Genomic DNA, 17,854 nt, shown 5'->3' on the forward strand with positions numbered 1-17,854 from the left:
TTGATCCACGGTCCGAAGCCGGGCAAGAAGGGAGAACCTCCCTTTTTCTTCTCATTTGCGTTCATTCTTGCCCTTGCCCTATCATTCGGTTTTTCGAAAGCCAGTAGAAAAACGGAGGAAAGAAAAAAAAAAGAGAGAAAAACGAAAAGACAGACACAGAGAGAAAAAAAAGAATAAATAGCGAAGAATAAGGGAGATAGTGAAAAACAAGCCGGGGGGGAGGAGGAGGAGGGAGGATATCAAAAGAAGCATGAAACAGACGAACGCAGAGGGAGGGGGGCGGTTGTTAGGAGAGAGTTGAGTACGTACAAAATAACACCAAACCCCACCAGAAGGGAGGAGGGGAGGACCGGGAAAACTCAACAGGCTTACAGCCATGCACAACGTACGATTCCACACCAGTGAGAAAGAACGTCTGGCTGTGAATGCATCGAGCCATTGGCATTTGACAGTGAGACGGAGTCACGAGAAGATCTTTCTTTTTTATTGTGGCTAACCCCCCTCCAAAGGATTTACATTTTATGTGAGAAATATTATCGAAAAAGTGTAATTAAAGAAGATTTACATCATCTTGGTTTTGTGATTGTGTGTGTGTATGTTCTAGTGGTCGTTTTTAATTTAACCAAAACGAATGAACTGAAAGCGAAGAAGGCGACTTGAATGTCGCCGTTCGGATACGTATGACGAATCCCAACCGTCGTGGTTTCCTGTTTTCGCCTTGGTTGAAATAAAGGCGCTATTGTTTTTTTTCTTTTCGCTGTTACAGCAATAAAAGCACAGAGCTTCCAAAACAAAAAGAAAAATGCAACGCTCGCGCTTGTTGTTGCTTTGTGCGATCGTATCGACGCTGTCTGGCACCCTTGCTGGGCCGGTCGATCAACCGAATGCACAACGGGCTCAGTTGTCTTTGCAAACGTCTCATTCATTTGGATTGTGCAATGATTCACGATGCTCGTGCAATGATTCTTCGCACGGAATGGCCAACGTCATCTGTCAATGCTCACCCCAGGATCAGGTAATGAAACGTTAATGCCTTGCCTAAACAGCATCTTCCTTAAGGACCCACATTTCAAAAGAAAATGAGACTGGCGAGCAACGTCAGTTTCTGAGAATGTACCGTTTCGAAACGATTGATTACGCATAGTTGACGGCTAGCCAAATAGTGCGAAAGACAGGGAAAAGTGCAACCTGAAAGAATGGTAAAGATTGGCAATAAGAATTGAGGGGAATAGTGGGGTTGATATAGTTAGTGCACTTAATAGTATTCGATTTGATAACTCGAAATTCCATGAATAATGCATGACTGAAAGAGAAACCAAAAGCCATTTATGTCGGGTGTTACACAAGGCGAACGTGCGTCGTTTAACAGATTTTGTTTAAAACGAAAAATAATTTAGAATGAGACTATTGCGTTTTTCAATAGAAACCTTTATCTTCCAATTCATTCACCTGAGCTGGACTCGATAACATCGCACACAAAAAGAGGCATAGAACCGTGTCCGAGATTGACGCGGTCCGTGACGACCCTTGCTCAACAGTTAACAACCATCAGTGTGAAACGTGTAACACAGAACAGTGGGGTCCACCGATAAAGGAATCAATGGTCGTGCTGAGTTAACTATCAGGTTGGTCGTCAAGGTCGCCATTTGATTATTCGGAATGGGAAATATAAAGCAATACAACGAGCTCGCAAGATCGTTGCAAAACAATGAGACTCCCAGGGCCCACAGGTGACGCCTTTTATGGTGAGGCACAGAAGCTCACGCTTAGCATACAATATTATAGTTGTTGTTTAGGAGCTGTTCTTTTTCATCCCCCAAAAAATTAACAACAGTGAAAAGGATAATTTTCTAGTTGCCAAGGCAAACCCTTTCTTTTCAATCAAAAAGTATCATGTTTAACGTAATTTGAGTTATGAATAACGCACATCGGCAGACCAAAGAAAGTAAAAGTCAAGAGTGTTATTGTTTTTATGTTAAAAAAAAAAACAATGAAAGAAAATAGTCAATAAAACATATCAAGTGTTCTTAGAAGAAAAAGGGAAAAATAAGAAAGGCTATCTGTTGTCGATCGATTTCCGGATTGAATAACATCCGGGGAGAGGTCGTTAGACTAGAATGTTTCTACAAACTACATAGACATTCCTGGGCTATTTCTAGTTTCCAAAAAAAATCCAGAATAAAACATTGGGAGAGGGGAGAAAAGCGTGTGTGGGATGTTTAACCACGTCTTTGAGCCAAGTTATGCGCGTGACCGATTTACTGTTACCGGAAGTTCTTGAATTTTGAGGTTATCATTGGAATATCATAAATCAATTTCGTTTTTTTTTTTTTGTGTGAGGTGAAATTCTTGCACCGGCTTTAGAAACAGACAATGCAACCGAAATAAATTAGTGGCTGTCAGTTAAAGAGAAATAAAAAGAAAAGTTGGGTAATTCAGTCTCGCAAACCAAAAGGCGTTTTCGAGCCCCAACTTATTGCTCTGTCACGAATAGAAGGACGTTCGATCCTATTCGGCGGCTAACACAGGCATATTATTTTTCCCTCTTTTATAGCCACAAGTTGTACAGAATATTTAATCATCAAAGTTTGAAGGCTATTTCCATGAAGAATTGAATCCAGTGCGTGATCGCCTTTTTGGTTGAAAACGTACATCTTATTACTCACGGTTCTACACGAAAAAAAAAAACAAACTAAAAGCTTATGAAGAATTCATTTGTTGGGACGATCGCTCATAAATCAAAGCTCATGATAACTCTGTTAGGTGTCAATGGAGATGCACGTATACCCTTATAGAATTTATACGTGCCATGCAACCCAAATCATTTCATCCATCATCAGATAATCCTTAGACATGAAGCTTTTAAGTCGAAAAAAACTTGTTTCAACAAAGGAAAGAGATTCTTCTTATTTTTTTTTTTTCCTATCCGAATTCAGTAACCAGCCGGATGAGCACGCCCCAAATTTCTGATTGTAAAAGCTTATACTTTCATATTTCTTAACCCTCCCCCCCCCTCTTAGCCAATGTAACTTTCTTTGAAACTGTTCAAGACTATAACTACCACACATTTGTTGCTGTTGTCTCTCGTCGCGCTTTTCATGTGCTCACTGATTAGATTACGACCATCGAAATTCTTTGATACGTTTAACACATCAAGAAACTAGTCTGGTCACTTCATGGATGACGGCTGAAAGTATGGGAAACTCAAAACCCGTTTTGATATCAGGTTCATTTTGGGCAGCCGGAAATGCAATAGAAATCCCCCTAAAAAATAAAGAAGGAAATGGTTGGCTGATTGAAACAATCACTGTTTTTACTTGATCTTATTTGTTCCTTTGCTGGGGGGTTGGATCTAAACAGGAAGCAACGCTAGACATTCATAAGACGTCAGTGCCGCCTAACGTCTCTAGTGTAGTGATCCGAAGTTGTCGCAGCGTGATCGTTCACGAAGCCGGATTCAAACACTTGAGCCATCTGTCCAACGTGACTGTAGAAGACGTCGGCGAAGTTGTCTTTCATCCAGCATCGTTCAATCAGACACACGTATGCAAAATATTCAATCCAACTGCCGTGTGTTCAATCCTATTAATTTCCTAATTATTTTTGTACAGGTCGTTAAAGCAGCGACTGTGATCATCGGTAGATGTCGCCAATTAACAATCAAAAGCGGTGCTTTTTTGAGCCATCCACTTAAACCCGTCGCCCTTTCATCCTCGCATTGCCATAGTGTGCGCATTGAGGAATCCGCATTTTCACGTCTCAGTCGGCTGACGTTGAGCAACGTCCAGTCGTTGCACCTGGCCTCGCTGGCTTTCCGCTTCGCTACCGCTAGTCCAGTTGATGGAGACCACATCCGATCTGAGATCGTCATTGAACATGCCAACATGACAGGTTCCGTTAGTTTTTTTAAAATTCATTTCCGACATTTCTTTTTTGCATCAAATTTCAAAATTTTATTTTATTTTGTTTTTACTTTTTTTTTTAGAAATAAAAAGTTTCACATTTCCGTCACCGTTGGACAGACTTGTGCTGGACAACGTGACCGTGACGGGCCAAATCCAATCGAATGCCACTTCGGCATTACGCATCGTTCAGCTAAGCATCCACGGCTCACGAATCGGTTCGATCGCAGGTGGCGCGTTCAGCGAATTCACGCACCTCGATTCGCTCGAAATGCGATACACTTCGATAGGTGACATAGACGAGCGTGCATTTTCATCGGCCGCTTCGTCGTTTATTATGGAAGTCTGCCAAATAGGACGCATGAATCGAAGTGCCTTGTCTATGCCCGTCGCACGCGTAACCCTACATTCCAATCAAATCAACGTGCTTTCCACCGGTGCCATTTACCTACGTGAATGGAACGAACTGCTAATCGAAAACAACACCGTGACGCTTGTCGAACGTCACGCGTTCTACAACATCGGTGAGCCTAAACTTCTCCCGTCTCCGAAAGCCGAACGGGACGTCCGTTTCGTCATACGGTACAACAACTTCCAGCAAGTGGAACAGGGCGCTTTTGTTATCAGCGCTCAGGTACCCCAACTGAAATTGGAGGCGAATTCTTTCCAGCAAGTGTGCGATTGTCAAATGGCAGGATGGGCCGCTCAACTGACTCAAATCACTCGCATAGCAGAGACCACAACGTCCGCCTCTTTCATCGAAGACTCTGTTCCTGATGCCCTATGGCTCGGCTCGTCATTGTTCAACAGTAGTTTATGTTGGTTGGATCAGATAGCCACGGAATGTTTGGACCTGTCCCAACCGCAATTTCTATCCATGAACAATTACACGGAAGAGTTTTGCTCCGACGCACGTGAGACCGAACTGAGCCGCTGCGTGGCCACCAGACGTGCACTGCTGGACGTCAGCCGAATAATCGAGTTCGACATTGAAGATGGCAGTGTAACAAAACTAGTTGGCTTCAGTTCACGACAAGATTTGGTGATGATCATCGTTCTTGGAGCGCTCTCTGCTTGCGTCTTATTGGCCGTCTGCCTGGGCATGGCCATTATCCGCTTTAAGAGCAAAACACGTCGTCAGAATCGCGGACGTAAAGCTGCGTCGGATGACGAACGAGTCACGTGTTCACCTTTGATTCCCAATGTGGAGAAACAATTGGGAAGCGGAGTCGTTTCGTCCGGCTCCATTTCACGTCTGTCCGTCAAGGAGTACCGAAATTATTTGGAAGAGCTCGGACCGATTTATTCGGAACCGCTGGATCCTCCGAATCCAAGCGGATGGCAAGCCTTAGCCAGTCATTCGGTTCCACCGGCCATTCCAACCATGCCTAGCCAATGGACACCGAAAACAACGGCCAAAATCGAGGACACCGACAGGCAAACGATGGACCGAGGTACGCAGACGAACACGAAAATCCCGGAATCTGTGGATTCATCCGAAAACATGGATGAAGGAGACCCACCGTCTAGTCTGGCCCTCGAGTTCACTCAGGATGTCATGGCGGCCCTACGAGACAAGATGGAAGTTTCCCCTCTGTACAGCGAAGTCAAAGATTCAGTTGTCACGAAGGAAAAAAACATTCCGCCGTCGGAAGGAGGTGATGCGACGCCTGAACTCTACGATCTCATTAGAGTGGTAGATGGCGATCAAAGACCGTCTACGTCCTCCGCCAAGTCGGAGCATATCTACTGCAAACCGTGGAGCGCTGATCAATCGGAGAGTCGACTTCCATCTGTGGATGACGCAGCATCCATCGAGCTTAAAATGGAAGACAAACAGCCATCCGATAGCCAATCAGCTGCTGGGTTAAAGAACGTTCCAGCTTCGAAAAATCAGCCTTTTCATGTGCGTGGATCTGTTCCTAAATGGCCCCCTCCAGCAAGAGAAGACAAGCTGGCCAACCGAAACAACACTGAACCGAGAATCACATCCGCCTCGTCCATCAAAGATGCCAAACCTCCGCCTTGGAGAAATTCATCTCGGCCGGCCCCAAAGAAATCACCAACTACGTCGTCTGGCACTCCGGCTGCTTCCGCCAAAACAAAGTCTTCCCCAAACCAATCGAAGTTGCAGTCAGCCGGAAAGCCATCAGCTGCGCAATCCATTGCACCGGATGGCGCTCCTCGCTCCCCTCCGCCGACTAATGAGGGCGAAAACAATGCGGAAGTGACGGGCCAATCGTCTAGTTTTTCATTCCGACGGCCCGCCGATGGTCAGGACAAAAGCGGAATGACCGGTCCTCCCAAACCGGCTAGGACAGCCTTGCTGTGCGAGTATGCCGATCCGCACGACCTCAGCGAGCCGTTGTACTCTGAGTTGGTCGTACAAGATGAAAAACGGAATGATCTTCTGTGATCCAACTCACGTAACCCTCTCGGCTTTTCTCACGTTTGCTTCCTTTTCCAATCCGTCGAAAACGCCTTCGCTCCTAGGCCTTGCTGGAAATGTGTAACTGGTTAAGAGTTAACCAAGTCAAAAATCGTCATCAATGTCAATGTTGTTTTTAAGAGTTCTTTTTCATATATTTGGGCGTGTGTGTACATTGCGTGTACTTAGTTGCCATTGTGCTTTGAACTGTTGGGTATGATTCACCAACAGCCACTAATAAAGATCTTGCGATTCCGGGTGTTCTAATTTAAATACGTCACGTTGTTGCGAGTCCTGCGGTCAACCCTTTGTTTGGGAAGGGGTTCCGGTTGTGAGGTTTTTCTCCGCCGGGCTCTCTTTGTTCTAGCAGGATGTGGTGAAGGCAAAACACGGTGATGAACGATATCTGATTTAAAAAATAATAATAAAATTTAGACTCGTACGTCAAAACGAATGGAATGGATCGTTCCGAGTTCTGCACTGGTAAAAATAGTTTCGTGACAAAATATTGTAATGTGAATAATTCATTTTGAAAATCACACAGCGGTGACGTTGTTGGCAGTGCTGTTCGTAACAGCCAACTGCCAAGGCGAGCCAAGAGAATGGACATCTGCTTTCGGCAGGTGGACCACACCATCGACTACTTCGACGACGAAAATTCACCACATCGAGCAAAACCGTCCAGTTTCGATCTGTGACGATAAGTGCTGTGAATGCTTTAACAATAAAAGTCGTGTCGAATGTACGTCATCATCCACCTGTAAGGTAATTGTTTCATATTTCTCATATTGGATTTTTACTACAGCTGAACTGACGACTTGGTTGGGCCAGGAATTCGTTTTGAATCAGAACAATCGTCTACCAAAAGAAGCCAAAACAGTCATTATTACAGGGTTTCATCGGTTAAAGGTGACCAAGGGCAGCCTAGATTATTCACAGAACCTGCAATTACTAACCATCGAGCGGGTTGAACAGATTGAAACCGAACCTTACGCACTGTCTCAACCTTCTTGCAGTTCTGGCTGGCGACATTCTTTACGGCCGACATTGTTCATTAACGCAAGTTCCATTGCTAATTTAAAGCGAAGAACTTTAACCGGTGCATATAGATTAACGTCTTAAATAATTAATTCCCTGTCTTAAATGAATTCTGATGTCTCACAGGTGCGTGGAATGAAATTATCATCAGCCATTCCAATGTGAAGTTGGTTGAATCGGAGAGTTTCTTCAATGTATCTTGTTTGAAGAAGTTAACGATAGAGGGCAACTCTATAATGGAAATAAAGAGTAAGGCCTTGTCCGATAGTGAGGCTCAATATTTAGTGATTAAGAGCAATGAGATCAGATCAATCGAAAACGGCGCTTTCCACGTGAATGTAACGGACTCTGCCACTATTGCATCGAACAAATTAAACGATATCCAATCGGAAGCTTTCGTTTTGCACACTCCTCGGATTTTCAAATTTCTTAACAATACAGTGGGCAACCTATATCCATATGCTTTTCAGCTGGCGGCAAAGGAGAAGATTGATTTTATATCCAACACCTTCAAGAGGATCGCTCGTCACGCATTCCATGCAATAAAAACCATGGGCAGTGCCAAGATCACCATTGCCATAACAATTGAGAAGTTTGACAACGGAGCATTTGATCTAAATGAATCGCTCTTAAATTCTTCGCTGCAGAAAGTCGACATCAAGATGATCGAGATTTGCGACTGCAGATTAGAAATTCTTCTCGACACTCTCTTCAGCACTCATGGCGATCCCAAACGGAAAGAAGGCACAAACGTCCGTAGTATTATCCGAGATTCGGTTTCGTGCAAAACAGACAAAGGAATGGAAAAATTCTTAATCTTTGCTCTTTTTCATGGTTGCCAGTCGTCTACAGTGTTGTTTGCTTCCATTGGGGGTGTCACATTAGTAGTTTTATTGCTATTTGGCATAGGTGTAACACTGGTGGTTCGTCGAAAGAAAAAATTTCGTCGCTCGAATACGGGAACATCTAAAGTGTGGATGATGCATGCCTACACGGAGTCAGAATGTAAAGTCGACGAAGAGTTTGTCCATCCTTTAGAAACAGTTGGAGAAAATGGACCCGTATTGTTCACTAATCAAAGCGAAAAGGGTTCCTGACTTCAGTAAGCAATCTTTCCCAACAATGCCATATATAAGCAAAAGTTTTTCTCTCAACAAGTTAAACCAAATAACAATTGTTGTGTGGAATTTTTATCAATAAATCTCTATTTCCTAAACAATAAAAATTTTTGTTTACTGGCTTGCTTAGATGCCGACATTTGGAACGAACGATCAGATGGTGATTTACACGAGGGCGGAATCAAAGAAATTTGGAAAAGAAGAAATTGGCTTTTCCCGCCATTCATGTTAATGTAAAATATAGCACGGCGCAGGCTCGTACGCTCGTTTATTTCGTGAAAATACAGTGATAATCACTGCTGATCGTCGGTGACAAATTGACTATAGTTTATTCGCATTAAATTTGTCGTCTGCTATCCGGTTTTTTCGTACATTTGCATTCACAGTCGACTGAAGCACTGCTTGATTGGTACAATTCTTCTTCTACGGTTTTCTGTCTGTCTGCGCGAGAACACCTTCTTTGTACGATAATGGATAATTTGATTGGCTCTTTGGAATCATCACTTAATGTATCCACAGAACCGTATAGCACTGCGACAGCACATCCCCGGTTTTCACAATTCAAATCGAAAACATGGAAAATAAACCAAGAAGAACGAAGAAGAAAAACCTTGGAGAACCAAAAGCAGTAAGTCTATTGTATTTGTATTCCAATTTCTTTGTATCTTAATACAGTCATATCCAGGAACCGATATGACTACTACAATCATTGCCGTCGATTGGCTGAAAGTGATTTCAGTGTTGATGAGGAATGCCTCTCAGAAACCCAAGAGGAAATGGAGTGGTCACCTCCAAAAATTAAAACTCCTAGAACATACCAAGACCAGATTATGCTTTCAGAATGGCTTGTTGATGTTCCAGAAGATTTTGAAACCAATTGGCTAGTGATGCCTTGCCCTACTGGTAAAAGATGTCTGGTAGTTGCATCTAGGGTAAATATTTTATTTTTTATGTCTGTAAAAACAATTTCAGTAGCTAATTTATCTCCATATTATGTGAATGGCGCTAGGGATGGACACGTGTGTATTCCAAAAGTGGGTATCTGATCACAGAGTTTCAATCATTTTTACCTGGGGGATTTCGGCAGAGTTCAGACAGCACAATTCTTGATTGTGTCTGGAATGAATATAAGCAGTGCTACTTTGTCCTGGATGTTTTAAGCTGGAGTAGGGTGCCTTTGCTTGGCTGTGAAGTAGGTAGAAACAAATTGGTCATGTGACTTTGATAAAACTTATGTAACTTTTATTTTGTTTACTGGAAGGCTGAATTTAGATTTTATTGGTTGCATGGCAAATTTAGTGAACAACCGGAATTCGGTGTGAAGTCAGATAAAAATCGATACCCTTTTATTCCACTGCCTACCAAAAGTTGTACAAAAGAAAACATTGAAGATTTACTCCTGATGGAAAAACAAATCTGGTCACCTTTGGATGGGCTACTGTTTTATCATAAACTGGGTTATTACACTCCCGGAGTCAGCCCTTTAGTTGGATGGCTTAAGCCTTTCATGGTTTCAGAGATTTTAAAAGCAAAGGTACCTGAGTTTTATATGCAGAAAAAGCCATCAAATTATGTGAACATCCAGCAGCATTTAAAAAGAAATGTGAAAGAGAAACATGATGAAAATTCTGTTGAAATGTTGGTAAAAGAATGAAAACAGGTTTCTGTTTTTTGTCTAGCCTTATTTTATATATTGACACAAGATGATGCAGAGCATATCTCTTTGCTGTATTATATCTGTACAAAATGTTACTCGTCGAAATCAGATCGGATCACGATACCGCTGTACTGTTTGCAACTGTTCATTTTCGGATAAACTGCTTCATTTCGATTGGGGACGGCGATGCCACCATTAATATCTCCGTGTATTGGAGCTGCTGAGCTTGATGAAATAAGCATTGTTATGAGTAAACCAAGCAATAACCCACTAAAAATGCATTTGGCTATAAGTCAGTGACGTTGAGCCATTATCGGTATTCAATTTCGGGTTGGTTGCTCAAGGTTAACAGAAATTTGCTGCTATGGTATATGGTTGGTTGATTTCAATGAATACATTTATCGTTTATTGAGTTCAATGGCCAGTACTAAATTAAAGTTAAGAAAAACGACAGACAATACTTGCCCCCCAAAACGTTAAATGACCATTTATTTGTTTTTGTTTTTGCAATCAATGTGATTCATTATCTTTCGTGTCGTCAGAATAAACCGCTAAAGCACAAAAAAGAAATTATGGGTAAGATTTCTGAATGTAAACGTTTATAAACAAAGTTAATCTCTTTTTACAGTGGGAGCCCAGGAGTCGTAAAATCGGGGCTACAAATAAAGTTCTTTCAAACGAGATCAATTGCTAACTTGCGTAGGATGCTCTCTCTCTCTTTCCGTATTACGATACACAAGGCGCTTATTATAAGTCGTAAAACCACCATTACACATCAGGCGGAAATATGGTTACACGATTCCAACGAAATGCTCAAAGGTAACATCTTCGAAAATTATGAACACACAGTTGATTTGCCGATTGATAGCCTCGTTTTTAAGCACATTAATATTTTTCTTACTTGATTTATATCTAATCAGAATAGGTATTTTAAATAATAGTTCTAAGTTTTTAACATTTTCTGACAAACCACGCTCACCGTGCGCTTGTTTATGTCCAAGCTGTCAATGGTGTGGCAACTGCAGTCGTCTGTTTGTAATCTATTTCTGGATTTCTTCATTAAATGGAATATTTCGTAGGTAGAGCATGCACTTTGACGCACGTGTAGAAAAGTTTAGGGCTGGCATATGTACAAGTGATGACGTTAATGGCAAGACGTAGAGGCGAGAAGTACGATGGGAAGAAAGGGGAATTCTCAATAGAGTGGTGGCTTCGGACAAAATGAGTTTGACTTTCGCCCCCAGTCTTCTTTGTGTTTCGGCCATATGCGGTAGTGCGCCAAAACTATCAGCTGTAGCCACTTCCCTTGTCTACACAACAGCAAAATCTGAAAAGGTATACATTTTGTTATTGAGTCTAATGCTTTGCTAATGCTCGGGAGTTTTATTTATTAAACCTTTACAATGTGTACCTTAGATTTGTAACGTTTTACGCACGTAGGCTATGTGTCGAAATATTTGAAAGCTGAATACGTATCGCTTTGCATTCATTGCAAAGGTTTGGTTCAACCGCATATCGTCTGCAATTTTTATTGTAAGTCTATCAAGGACGTAGGCTATTGTCATGTTGCAAAAACATCTTTATCGTCTTTCATGTTGACGCGTACTATTTACAGGAGTATGGCGTTGGTTTTCTTGCTGATACACGTGGTTCTATTTTGTTCGCCGGTTCTAAAAGCTCAAAAAACGAATTCCTGTAAGTGGCAAACTGTGTTTCTTGGCAAATTATATGGATAGTGGAAATACCTTTTGTTTTTTAACACAATCTCGTAGTTTATCTGTCTTTTCTTTTCTTCACTATAACTAATGCTATCTTTAAAGCCTTTTAGTAACGAAACGCTCTATAAACACAACACTGGCGTTTGTCCAAACTGTGAATCGTGGTAAATATCTTGAACAAATGAGCTAGCATGACTGGGTTTGCTTATCACAGAAAATGAATCTCCTTTCCGTACAACGTTCTCGTGTCGGATATCCATCCATCAAGCGCACGTGATTTAAACATCAGAGATATTAAAGAATTAAGCTTGCGTTACCGTATGGTCGATAATGAACAATGTGAAACTGCATTAACTTATGCAGTTTCAATCAACTTAACTGAACGATAAATTGCTCATTGGTTTTTGTAGTATTTTCATATCTCCTCTCTCCTCCTACATACTAACTGAACGTAATTAATCGTGTACTTATCGTAATCATATTCAATTGTTTTAAAAATTTCATGTAAAATAAATATTTTTTATTTTATTTTTTTAGCATATTTCAGCTGGACTAAAGAACTCAAAAATGAATTGTTCCATGTTCGCCAATATGATAAACATGCAAGACCAATATTGGACAGCAGTGAACAAGTTATCAAAGTAGACGTGCGGTTTAGTTTCACACGGGCTGTTTTCAACGAGAAGGACGGTATTCTAGAGACAAATGGATGGCTTGGATTGGTATGACTAGATGATGTTAACACCATTTAATATCTGATGAGCCATGTACGTTCTCAGCGCATTTCTATTACCGTCGGATTTACTGATGTTGGCATTGTACGTCTGAAAATCATAGGGATGATCCCATCCAGAGCGGAGATAATGAACCCAAGCGCTCATTGAGGATATGCCTTTAGTAGTACAGCTTTAATCACATCTTTTTACGGCAACCAGGAATATACCCTAGCTAGGGATGAACAAGGAAATAGGGTTATGTAGAATCATTTGCAACTTATATTCTGCAGTCGATGTACACCCCGTGCGTTTGCAATGAGCCCAAAAACTCGTACTCTCCGCTCAGAAACGGCAGGTCTATAGAAAGTACAGTATAATAACATCTGTGACTGAAATTTACGGTTTTAAGTAGTTCAGTCTTATTTTTCATATTCTCCATTGATTTCCATAATCAAAAAATTCTTTTGTTAGTATATTTTTCCAAATGCATTTAATTTAGGAAGTCTTTTAAAAACTTTTTTTCTTTTTTTAATAGCGCTGGATTGACAGTATGCTGAAATGGGACCCTTCAGTCTTTGGTGATATGCGGAACTTGAAGCTGATTTCGGACTTATTGTGGAAACCGGATATAGTGGTGTTTAACAGGTATATTACGCTCTCAACTTACGATGGGAAAAGCTTATTTTTCAATTTTAGCATCTTATTTTTGCTTCGTCTACAGTGTTAGAGGCTACGACCCCATGCCTCCATCTCAAGCAACTCTCCTTCATGACGGTACGGTGTACTACATACCACCTCTGTATCTCGTAACACCCTGTTCCCCAGATTTGACTAAGTGGCCAGAAGGCTTCCTAAAATGTGAAGTAATTACTTTCTAATATCAAGGTTATATCATGATTGAATTTAAAAGTTGGTTTTCAAAGATACGATTCGGTGCGTGGACTTTGGACAGTACCGAAATACTCCTCGGTATTTTGGAAAATGAAACAAAGGTAGCAATCATAATACTGCCTCGTTTGGCTCTGATTATACGTCGCATTTCTTTTATAATAGTTATAGATCTTACTCAGAAAGATTTATATCTTGGTATGACTAAGCTCATAATCTAATTTTGCATTTCTCATGGATAGGCAGATCTAATACACTACGAAAATTGGAGTTCGCAGTGGGAGATAACAGAAACAGCGGTTTCGACCAACTCTTACTTCAATTGCTGTAATCCGTATTACCAAGATGTAGCTGTCACTGTTCACTTGAAAAGAAATTCTTCCCTGGCAGAAAAAATAGCTATGGTATCATCTGCTGGTAAATTAATAAAGTAAAGTAATGCTTCTACAAATTGAAAGAAAAAGCAAGTTTTTGGGATTCAGGAATATGGATAATCGTCTTGTTCTCATACTGGATGAGCCCTAATTCAGCTGATCGCCAAGCAATTGGATATTCAGGAATCATTGGAATGACATTGATCCTTGTAATTTTTCTATGGAAATTACCGACAGGAAAAAACATCCCAGTTCTCCGTAAATATTGCTTACAACTATTAATCAACTAGTGAATTTCTGCATTACATCTATGTTTCTTCTCACCACAGTGGTTACTCATCTTGTGCTACTTCTGCAATGCGGCTCAAATTGTGGTAAAAATATCCTGAAATAACACACTGTATTTGTAAAATAATTTTGATATTACACAAATAGCTGTAACGATGATGAACCGAAGGCTTCTACGACGGTCTCCGAAATCCGCGCCCTATTGGGTAAGGCGTATAGTGAACACTAAAATACTGGATACGTTGACACCTAGACGTGACATTCTGGCAGAAATCGAGTTGAATCAGGTAGGCTTTGCACGCTACAGTAGACTGCTCCTGACTAGTTAAGTGAAGTAGTAGTCGTCGACTACTACACTTTAACTAGAGAATAGAAAAGCTTCAGCATATTTCAGTTTTTTCATAAAAGTCTCTGAACATATCCAACATTGGCAATTAATGTTCGTCTATAAAGCAATGTTGAGAGAATATTGAATTTTGTTCTTGTCTTATCCTGAAAATGTGGTAAGGCGTCCATCATTCATTAATATGGCATAAACGTAGTACATTCACTGGTTACCAACGGAGAACTAGTGCTGAAGCTGTGTAACATGAACGAATGCCACAACGATTTGTAATATAGTCGTCAAGTAGTAACAGCTTCCGAAATTTGTTATTTTAATGCTCAGTTGTGCAGAAAAGTCCATGTTTAATGTCAAGAAGTTATGTGTGATGTATTTAGCTTTCGATTTTGTCCATTAAAAATCAGAAAGTGTATGATAACCTAGTTGTAATTCAATAGGCTCATATCCCATTGGGCACTGGGAATGATTCAAGCACACTTCTGTCATCTTCGTCTACTGTTCCGGATGAAACCGGCCAACCACGTCTGATGCAGCCTCGCAAAACGTGCATTTCTGAAGACATAGACATTTGGTACCGTGTGGCTAGTCTTTTTGATCGACTAGCGTTTTCCATCTATCTTCTGAGTTTTATTCTTGTTTCGGCATTCATAGTTGTCTTGTATACAACAGACAAATGAGCACTGAATGAAGAGATATGAACGGCCGTGGGAAGAGGAAAAGCATATGTAGTAGTACCATAACTTTTAGGTGTCTTGACACTCAATGGCTCCCGGTGTTCACGAAGTTCGCGATAGCTCTGGATAAAAAAAACCACAGAGTACTATCAAAATGAAACGCCGATTTCTATGAAGTTATTGGTTTTCTATTTAAACCAGCCGTTTTTAAAATAAACGAGAACAAAGTGCAATTAGCGCACCAACTTTGTTTGTTACCTTTTAATTCAAAAACTGTAAAACCATTAGAAAATAAACTTAATTTCTGCGATTGTTTTAATTCTAAATCGAAATCATGTTCAAGTAAAATTTTAAATTTGCCTTAAAGTGGGAAGGGGTGAGTGTTATTTGCCAATCGTATTACCGTTTTCCCGAATATTTAAACAATTTATGATCTCATCAAAAATAGACAGTTAATTTACGCGATTATCGTCGATTTCGAATCTACTTCTTGTTCATTGCTACATAGAAATTTTGGAAATCCAAAATTGGTAGAAAAATCGGACTTATTTTTTTGTCGGGCTTATTTTCGAGTTCAACAATTTAACCCAAAAATATACCACTTGGGATTCTATAACAAATTACACCGTATACCCATATATACGCTGATTTCAGAAATGTTATTTGATTATTCCTCCAAGCAGCTGTTTTTAAATTACATTGAATATTGTGCTATAGCAGTATGTACTAGTTCGTACTAGCGCGCCAACATTTTTTAGGATTACTCGACAAAAAAAAACCGTTGGATTAAAAAAAAAAAAAAAAAAAAAAAAAAAAAAAAAAAAAAAAAAAACAAAAAAAAAAAAAAAAAAAATCACACTTTTTTCTCTTTTTTCTACCCGTAGCCATCTACCAGTCGGTTTCGTTATTACAGGCATGTAAGCAATTTGAGTTAATTGTATCCTATTAGCAGTTAATTGAGTAGCGTGGCTGGAGAAAAACGCGTGGCTGAAGAAAAACTCGTGGCTGGAGAAAAATATTTAAAAATGGATAAGATAATAAAAGATAAGGATGGTAAGTATAAACATTATTTTATTAGTTTTCAATTATTAATTATTGTTTATTAGATAAAATTATGAAGCTGCAGGCTCAATTTTTTCAACAGCACAGAATCTTAGATGACAACAAAACTAAGGATGGTAATATGTAATGATTGTATTTGTGTTCTTTTATTCATTTGTGTTTTTTAGCTCAAACTTTGTGTCTACAAGCTCAGTTACTGGAAAATAAAAAATTAGAACTGGACACTTTCAAAACAGTGAAGGAGGTTTTTCCAAACTCATCCCTAACTGAACATGAGGATGAGTTGGCATTAGGCAAACACAGTCAGGTACATAAACTTTTCAAATAAGAATTCAAAATAAGTATAGAATTTTAACAAACAATTCTTTATTGTTTATTTATTCAGTCTACCACCTGACAGTGTGTTAAAGTTAAATTCTGTTAGTGCTGCACTAAAAGAATTGTTAGAAATAAGTCCATGCAGCGAAGGAAGTGAACAATTGTGGGACCGTATTTGGGCTGAAAATGGGTGTGGTACGGAAACCCAGAAATAGCACGAGTTCAACATAAAACATGAATTAGGTACTTTTTGGTTTTTTGTCTATCGAAAAAGTATTTTTAATGCTATTATTTTGCATTCACAGAATTTTAGCGGGGGATCAAGTCAAATCTGGAAGTGTTACAGGATGGAAGAGTGAGCCTACAGTTGAAAAACACTGAAAGTGCATTACCATTAAGGTATGAGGTAAAGTAATAGAGTATGCAGATTGTCTAATGAGAAGTACCATCTTGTGTGAATGAATCCTGTGTAACAGCAATCCTTTATAGTTCTGTCACAGCTAGAAGCCTCAAATAATTCTGCTTCTCTTGCTAAAGAACAACTTGTCCTTTATGTTCAGAGTGTTGGTGAAGCTGGGTACTTAAATGGCCCTAAAGATGTTTCATTTCGTTGGCATTGCAGCAATGAACATCATACATGGACTTTTTAGGTATGAAAGGAATTTTCTTAAAATTTTTTGAATTTATGACAAAGCATTTCTCCTCCTTTTTGCCAACCATGTCTAATCTAAAAAAAATTTATCCAATAGGAAAGGATTTTCAGCATACTGGGAACACAACTATCAACAATGCAACATTCTAGGGGTGTTATTTTATCATTCAAGAGCCTTATACAATGATTTTCATCTGCAATTTGTATGGCCTTTCCCAAGCTTCTGCCAGAAGTTGAATCAATAGGTCATGTAAGTCACATGAGCAACAATTGAGATGCTTAATGGTGTTGTTTTTCTTTTCTCAGCATAGGTTAATAGTAACATTGGATCTGAAAAAATTCTTGGTTGGGGCAAGACACTGAATAAATTGTAATGATTGAATGGATGACATGACATTTCTATACTTAATTCGGATTCCCGAGACGGTATTTTATATTTAAAAAATTGAAGTGCATATCTGGGCTCCCTTCCTTTCCGTAGCCCCGTTTCCCCTTGACTCGTAATAAGCCCGTAGGGGGTCATGCCCCTACTGTACGGTATATATAAAAACAACATATACCGAGGTTTGGAGGGCTCTGGCCGGAAAGGGGACGTGGGGGTCCGCTTAGTCCGATGATGTGTTCACGGAGGGCGACGTGGCTACCCACAAATCCGAACTAAAGGTTAATCGCTCCTGT

The 17,854-nt window shown here is 40.1% G+C and overlaps 4 protein-coding genes and 1 long non-coding RNA gene across 7 annotated transcripts; all 5 read left to right on the top strand.

Annotated features, from left to right (window-relative positions):
* Positions 1-451: 451 nt before the first annotated feature.
* Positions 452-6,585, top strand: LOC130694750 (uncharacterized). Its single transcript, XM_057517830.2, has 4 exons — positions 452-1,015; positions 3,361-3,543; positions 3,612-3,891; positions 3,986-6,585. Exons 1-4 carry the CDS (start codon positions 803-805, stop codon positions 6,316-6,318), a joined length of 3,009 nt encoding a protein of 1,002 aa, XP_057373813.1. The 5' UTR covers positions 452-802; the 3' UTR covers positions 6,319-6,585.
* A 193-nt stretch (positions 6,586-6,778) lies between these two features.
* On the top strand, positions 6,779-8,752 carry LOC130694766 (uncharacterized). 2 transcript variants are annotated; one of them, XM_057517858.1, is made up of 5 exons: positions 6,779-6,813; positions 6,875-7,095; positions 7,162-7,429; positions 7,495-8,470; positions 8,617-8,752. In XM_057517858.1, the coding sequence occupies exons 1-4, from the start codon at positions 6,789-6,791 to the stop codon at positions 8,463-8,465; spliced, it is 1,485 nt and encodes a 494-aa protein (XP_057373841.1). In that variant the 5' UTR covers positions 6,779-6,788; the 3' UTR covers positions 8,466-8,470; positions 8,617-8,752. The 2 variants fall into 2 exon arrangements, with proteins under 2 accessions (XP_057373841.1, XP_057373839.1); XM_057517856.2 differs by lacking the exon at positions 8,617-8,752 and having other exon boundaries at positions 7,495-8,571.
* A 124-nt stretch (positions 8,753-8,876) lies between these two features.
* LOC130694789 (snurportin-1-like) lies at positions 8,877-10,555 on the top strand. The gene is made up of 4 exons (XM_057517890.2): positions 8,877-9,114; positions 9,172-9,418; positions 9,496-9,678; positions 9,748-10,555. Exons 1-4 carry the CDS (start codon positions 8,957-8,959, stop codon positions 10,138-10,140), a joined length of 981 nt encoding a protein of 326 aa, XP_057373873.1. The 5' UTR covers positions 8,877-8,956; the 3' UTR covers positions 10,141-10,555.
* Positions 10,556-11,193: 638 nt separating this feature from the next.
* Positions 11,194-15,173, top strand: LOC130694771 (neuronal acetylcholine receptor subunit alpha-5-like). 2 transcript variants are annotated; one of them, XM_057517864.2, is made up of 11 exons: positions 11,194-11,478; positions 11,759-11,838; positions 12,399-12,583; positions 13,113-13,222; positions 13,299-13,440; positions 13,501-13,569; positions 13,708-13,882; positions 13,948-14,097; positions 14,169-14,213; positions 14,275-14,414; positions 14,908-15,173. In XM_057517864.2, exons 2-11 carry the CDS (start codon positions 11,763-11,765, stop codon positions 15,145-15,147), a joined length of 1,332 nt encoding a protein of 443 aa, XP_057373847.1. In that variant the 5' UTR covers positions 11,194-11,478; positions 11,759-11,762; the 3' UTR covers positions 15,148-15,173. The 2 variants fall into 2 exon arrangements, with proteins under 2 accessions (XP_057373847.1, XP_059350838.1); XM_059494855.1 differs by lacking the exon at positions 11,194-11,478 and adding an exon at positions 11,578-11,676.
* Positions 15,174-16,397: 1,224 nt separating this feature from the next.
* Positions 16,398-17,455, top strand: LOC132087935 (uncharacterized). Its single transcript, XR_009420900.1, has 4 exons — positions 16,398-16,513; positions 16,592-16,767; positions 16,830-17,174; positions 17,274-17,455. It is a non-coding gene; the product is annotated as an uncharacterized LOC132087935 (long non-coding RNA).
* The last annotated feature ends 399 nt before the right edge of the window (positions 17,456-17,854 follow it).

Source organism: Daphnia carinata, chromosome 4, assembly GCF_022539665.2.
Source record: "Daphnia carinata strain CSIRO-1 chromosome 4, CSIRO_AGI_Dcar_HiC_V3, whole genome shotgun sequence".
Lineage (NCBI taxonomy): Eukaryota > Metazoa > Arthropoda > Branchiopoda > Diplostraca > Daphniidae > Daphnia > Daphnia carinata.

Coding starts and splice junctions, on each gene's coding strand:
- LOC130694750 (XM_057517830.2), top strand. CDS start 803: ATGCAACGCTCGCGCTTGTTGTTGCTTTGTGCGATCGTATCGACGCTG. Junction 3,544..3,611: donor CATCGTTCAATCAGACACAC/GTATGCAAAATA, acceptor ATTTTTGTACAG/GTCGTTAAAGCAGCGACTGT. Junction 3,892..3,985: donor TGAACATGCCAACATGACAG/GTTCCGTTAGTT, acceptor TTTTTTTTTTAG/AAATAAAAAGTTTCACATTT.
- LOC130694766 (XM_057517858.1), top strand. CDS start 6,789: ATGGATCGTTCCGAGTTCTGCACTG. Junction 6,814..6,874: donor TCGTTCCGAGTTCTGCACTG/GTAAAAATAGTT, acceptor AAAATCACACAG/CGGTGACGTTGTTGGCAGTG. Junction 7,096..7,161: donor CGTCATCATCCACCTGTAAG/GTAATTGTTTCA, acceptor TGGTTGGGCCAG/GAATTCGTTTTGAATCAGAA.
- LOC130694789 (XM_057517890.2), top strand. CDS start 8,957: ATGGATAATTTGATTGGCTCTTTGGAATCATCACTTAATGTATCCACA. Junction 9,419..9,495: donor GTCTGGTAGTTGCATCTAGG/GTAAATATTTTA, acceptor GAATGGCGCTAG/GGATGGACACGTGTGTATTC. Junction 9,679..9,747: donor TGCCTTTGCTTGGCTGTGAA/GTAGGTAGAAAC, acceptor GTTTACTGGAAG/GCTGAATTTAGATTTTATTG.
- LOC130694771 (XM_057517864.2), top strand. CDS start 11,763: ATGGCGTTGGTTTTCTTGCTGATACACGTGGTTCTATTTTGTTCGCCG. Junction 14,098..14,168: donor AAAAAACATCCCAGTTCTCC/GTAAATATTGCT, acceptor TTCTCACCACAG/TGGTTACTCATCTTGTGCTA. Junction 14,415..14,907: donor CAGAAATCGAGTTGAATCAG/GTAGGCTTTGCA, acceptor GTAATTCAATAG/GCTCATATCCCATTGGGCAC.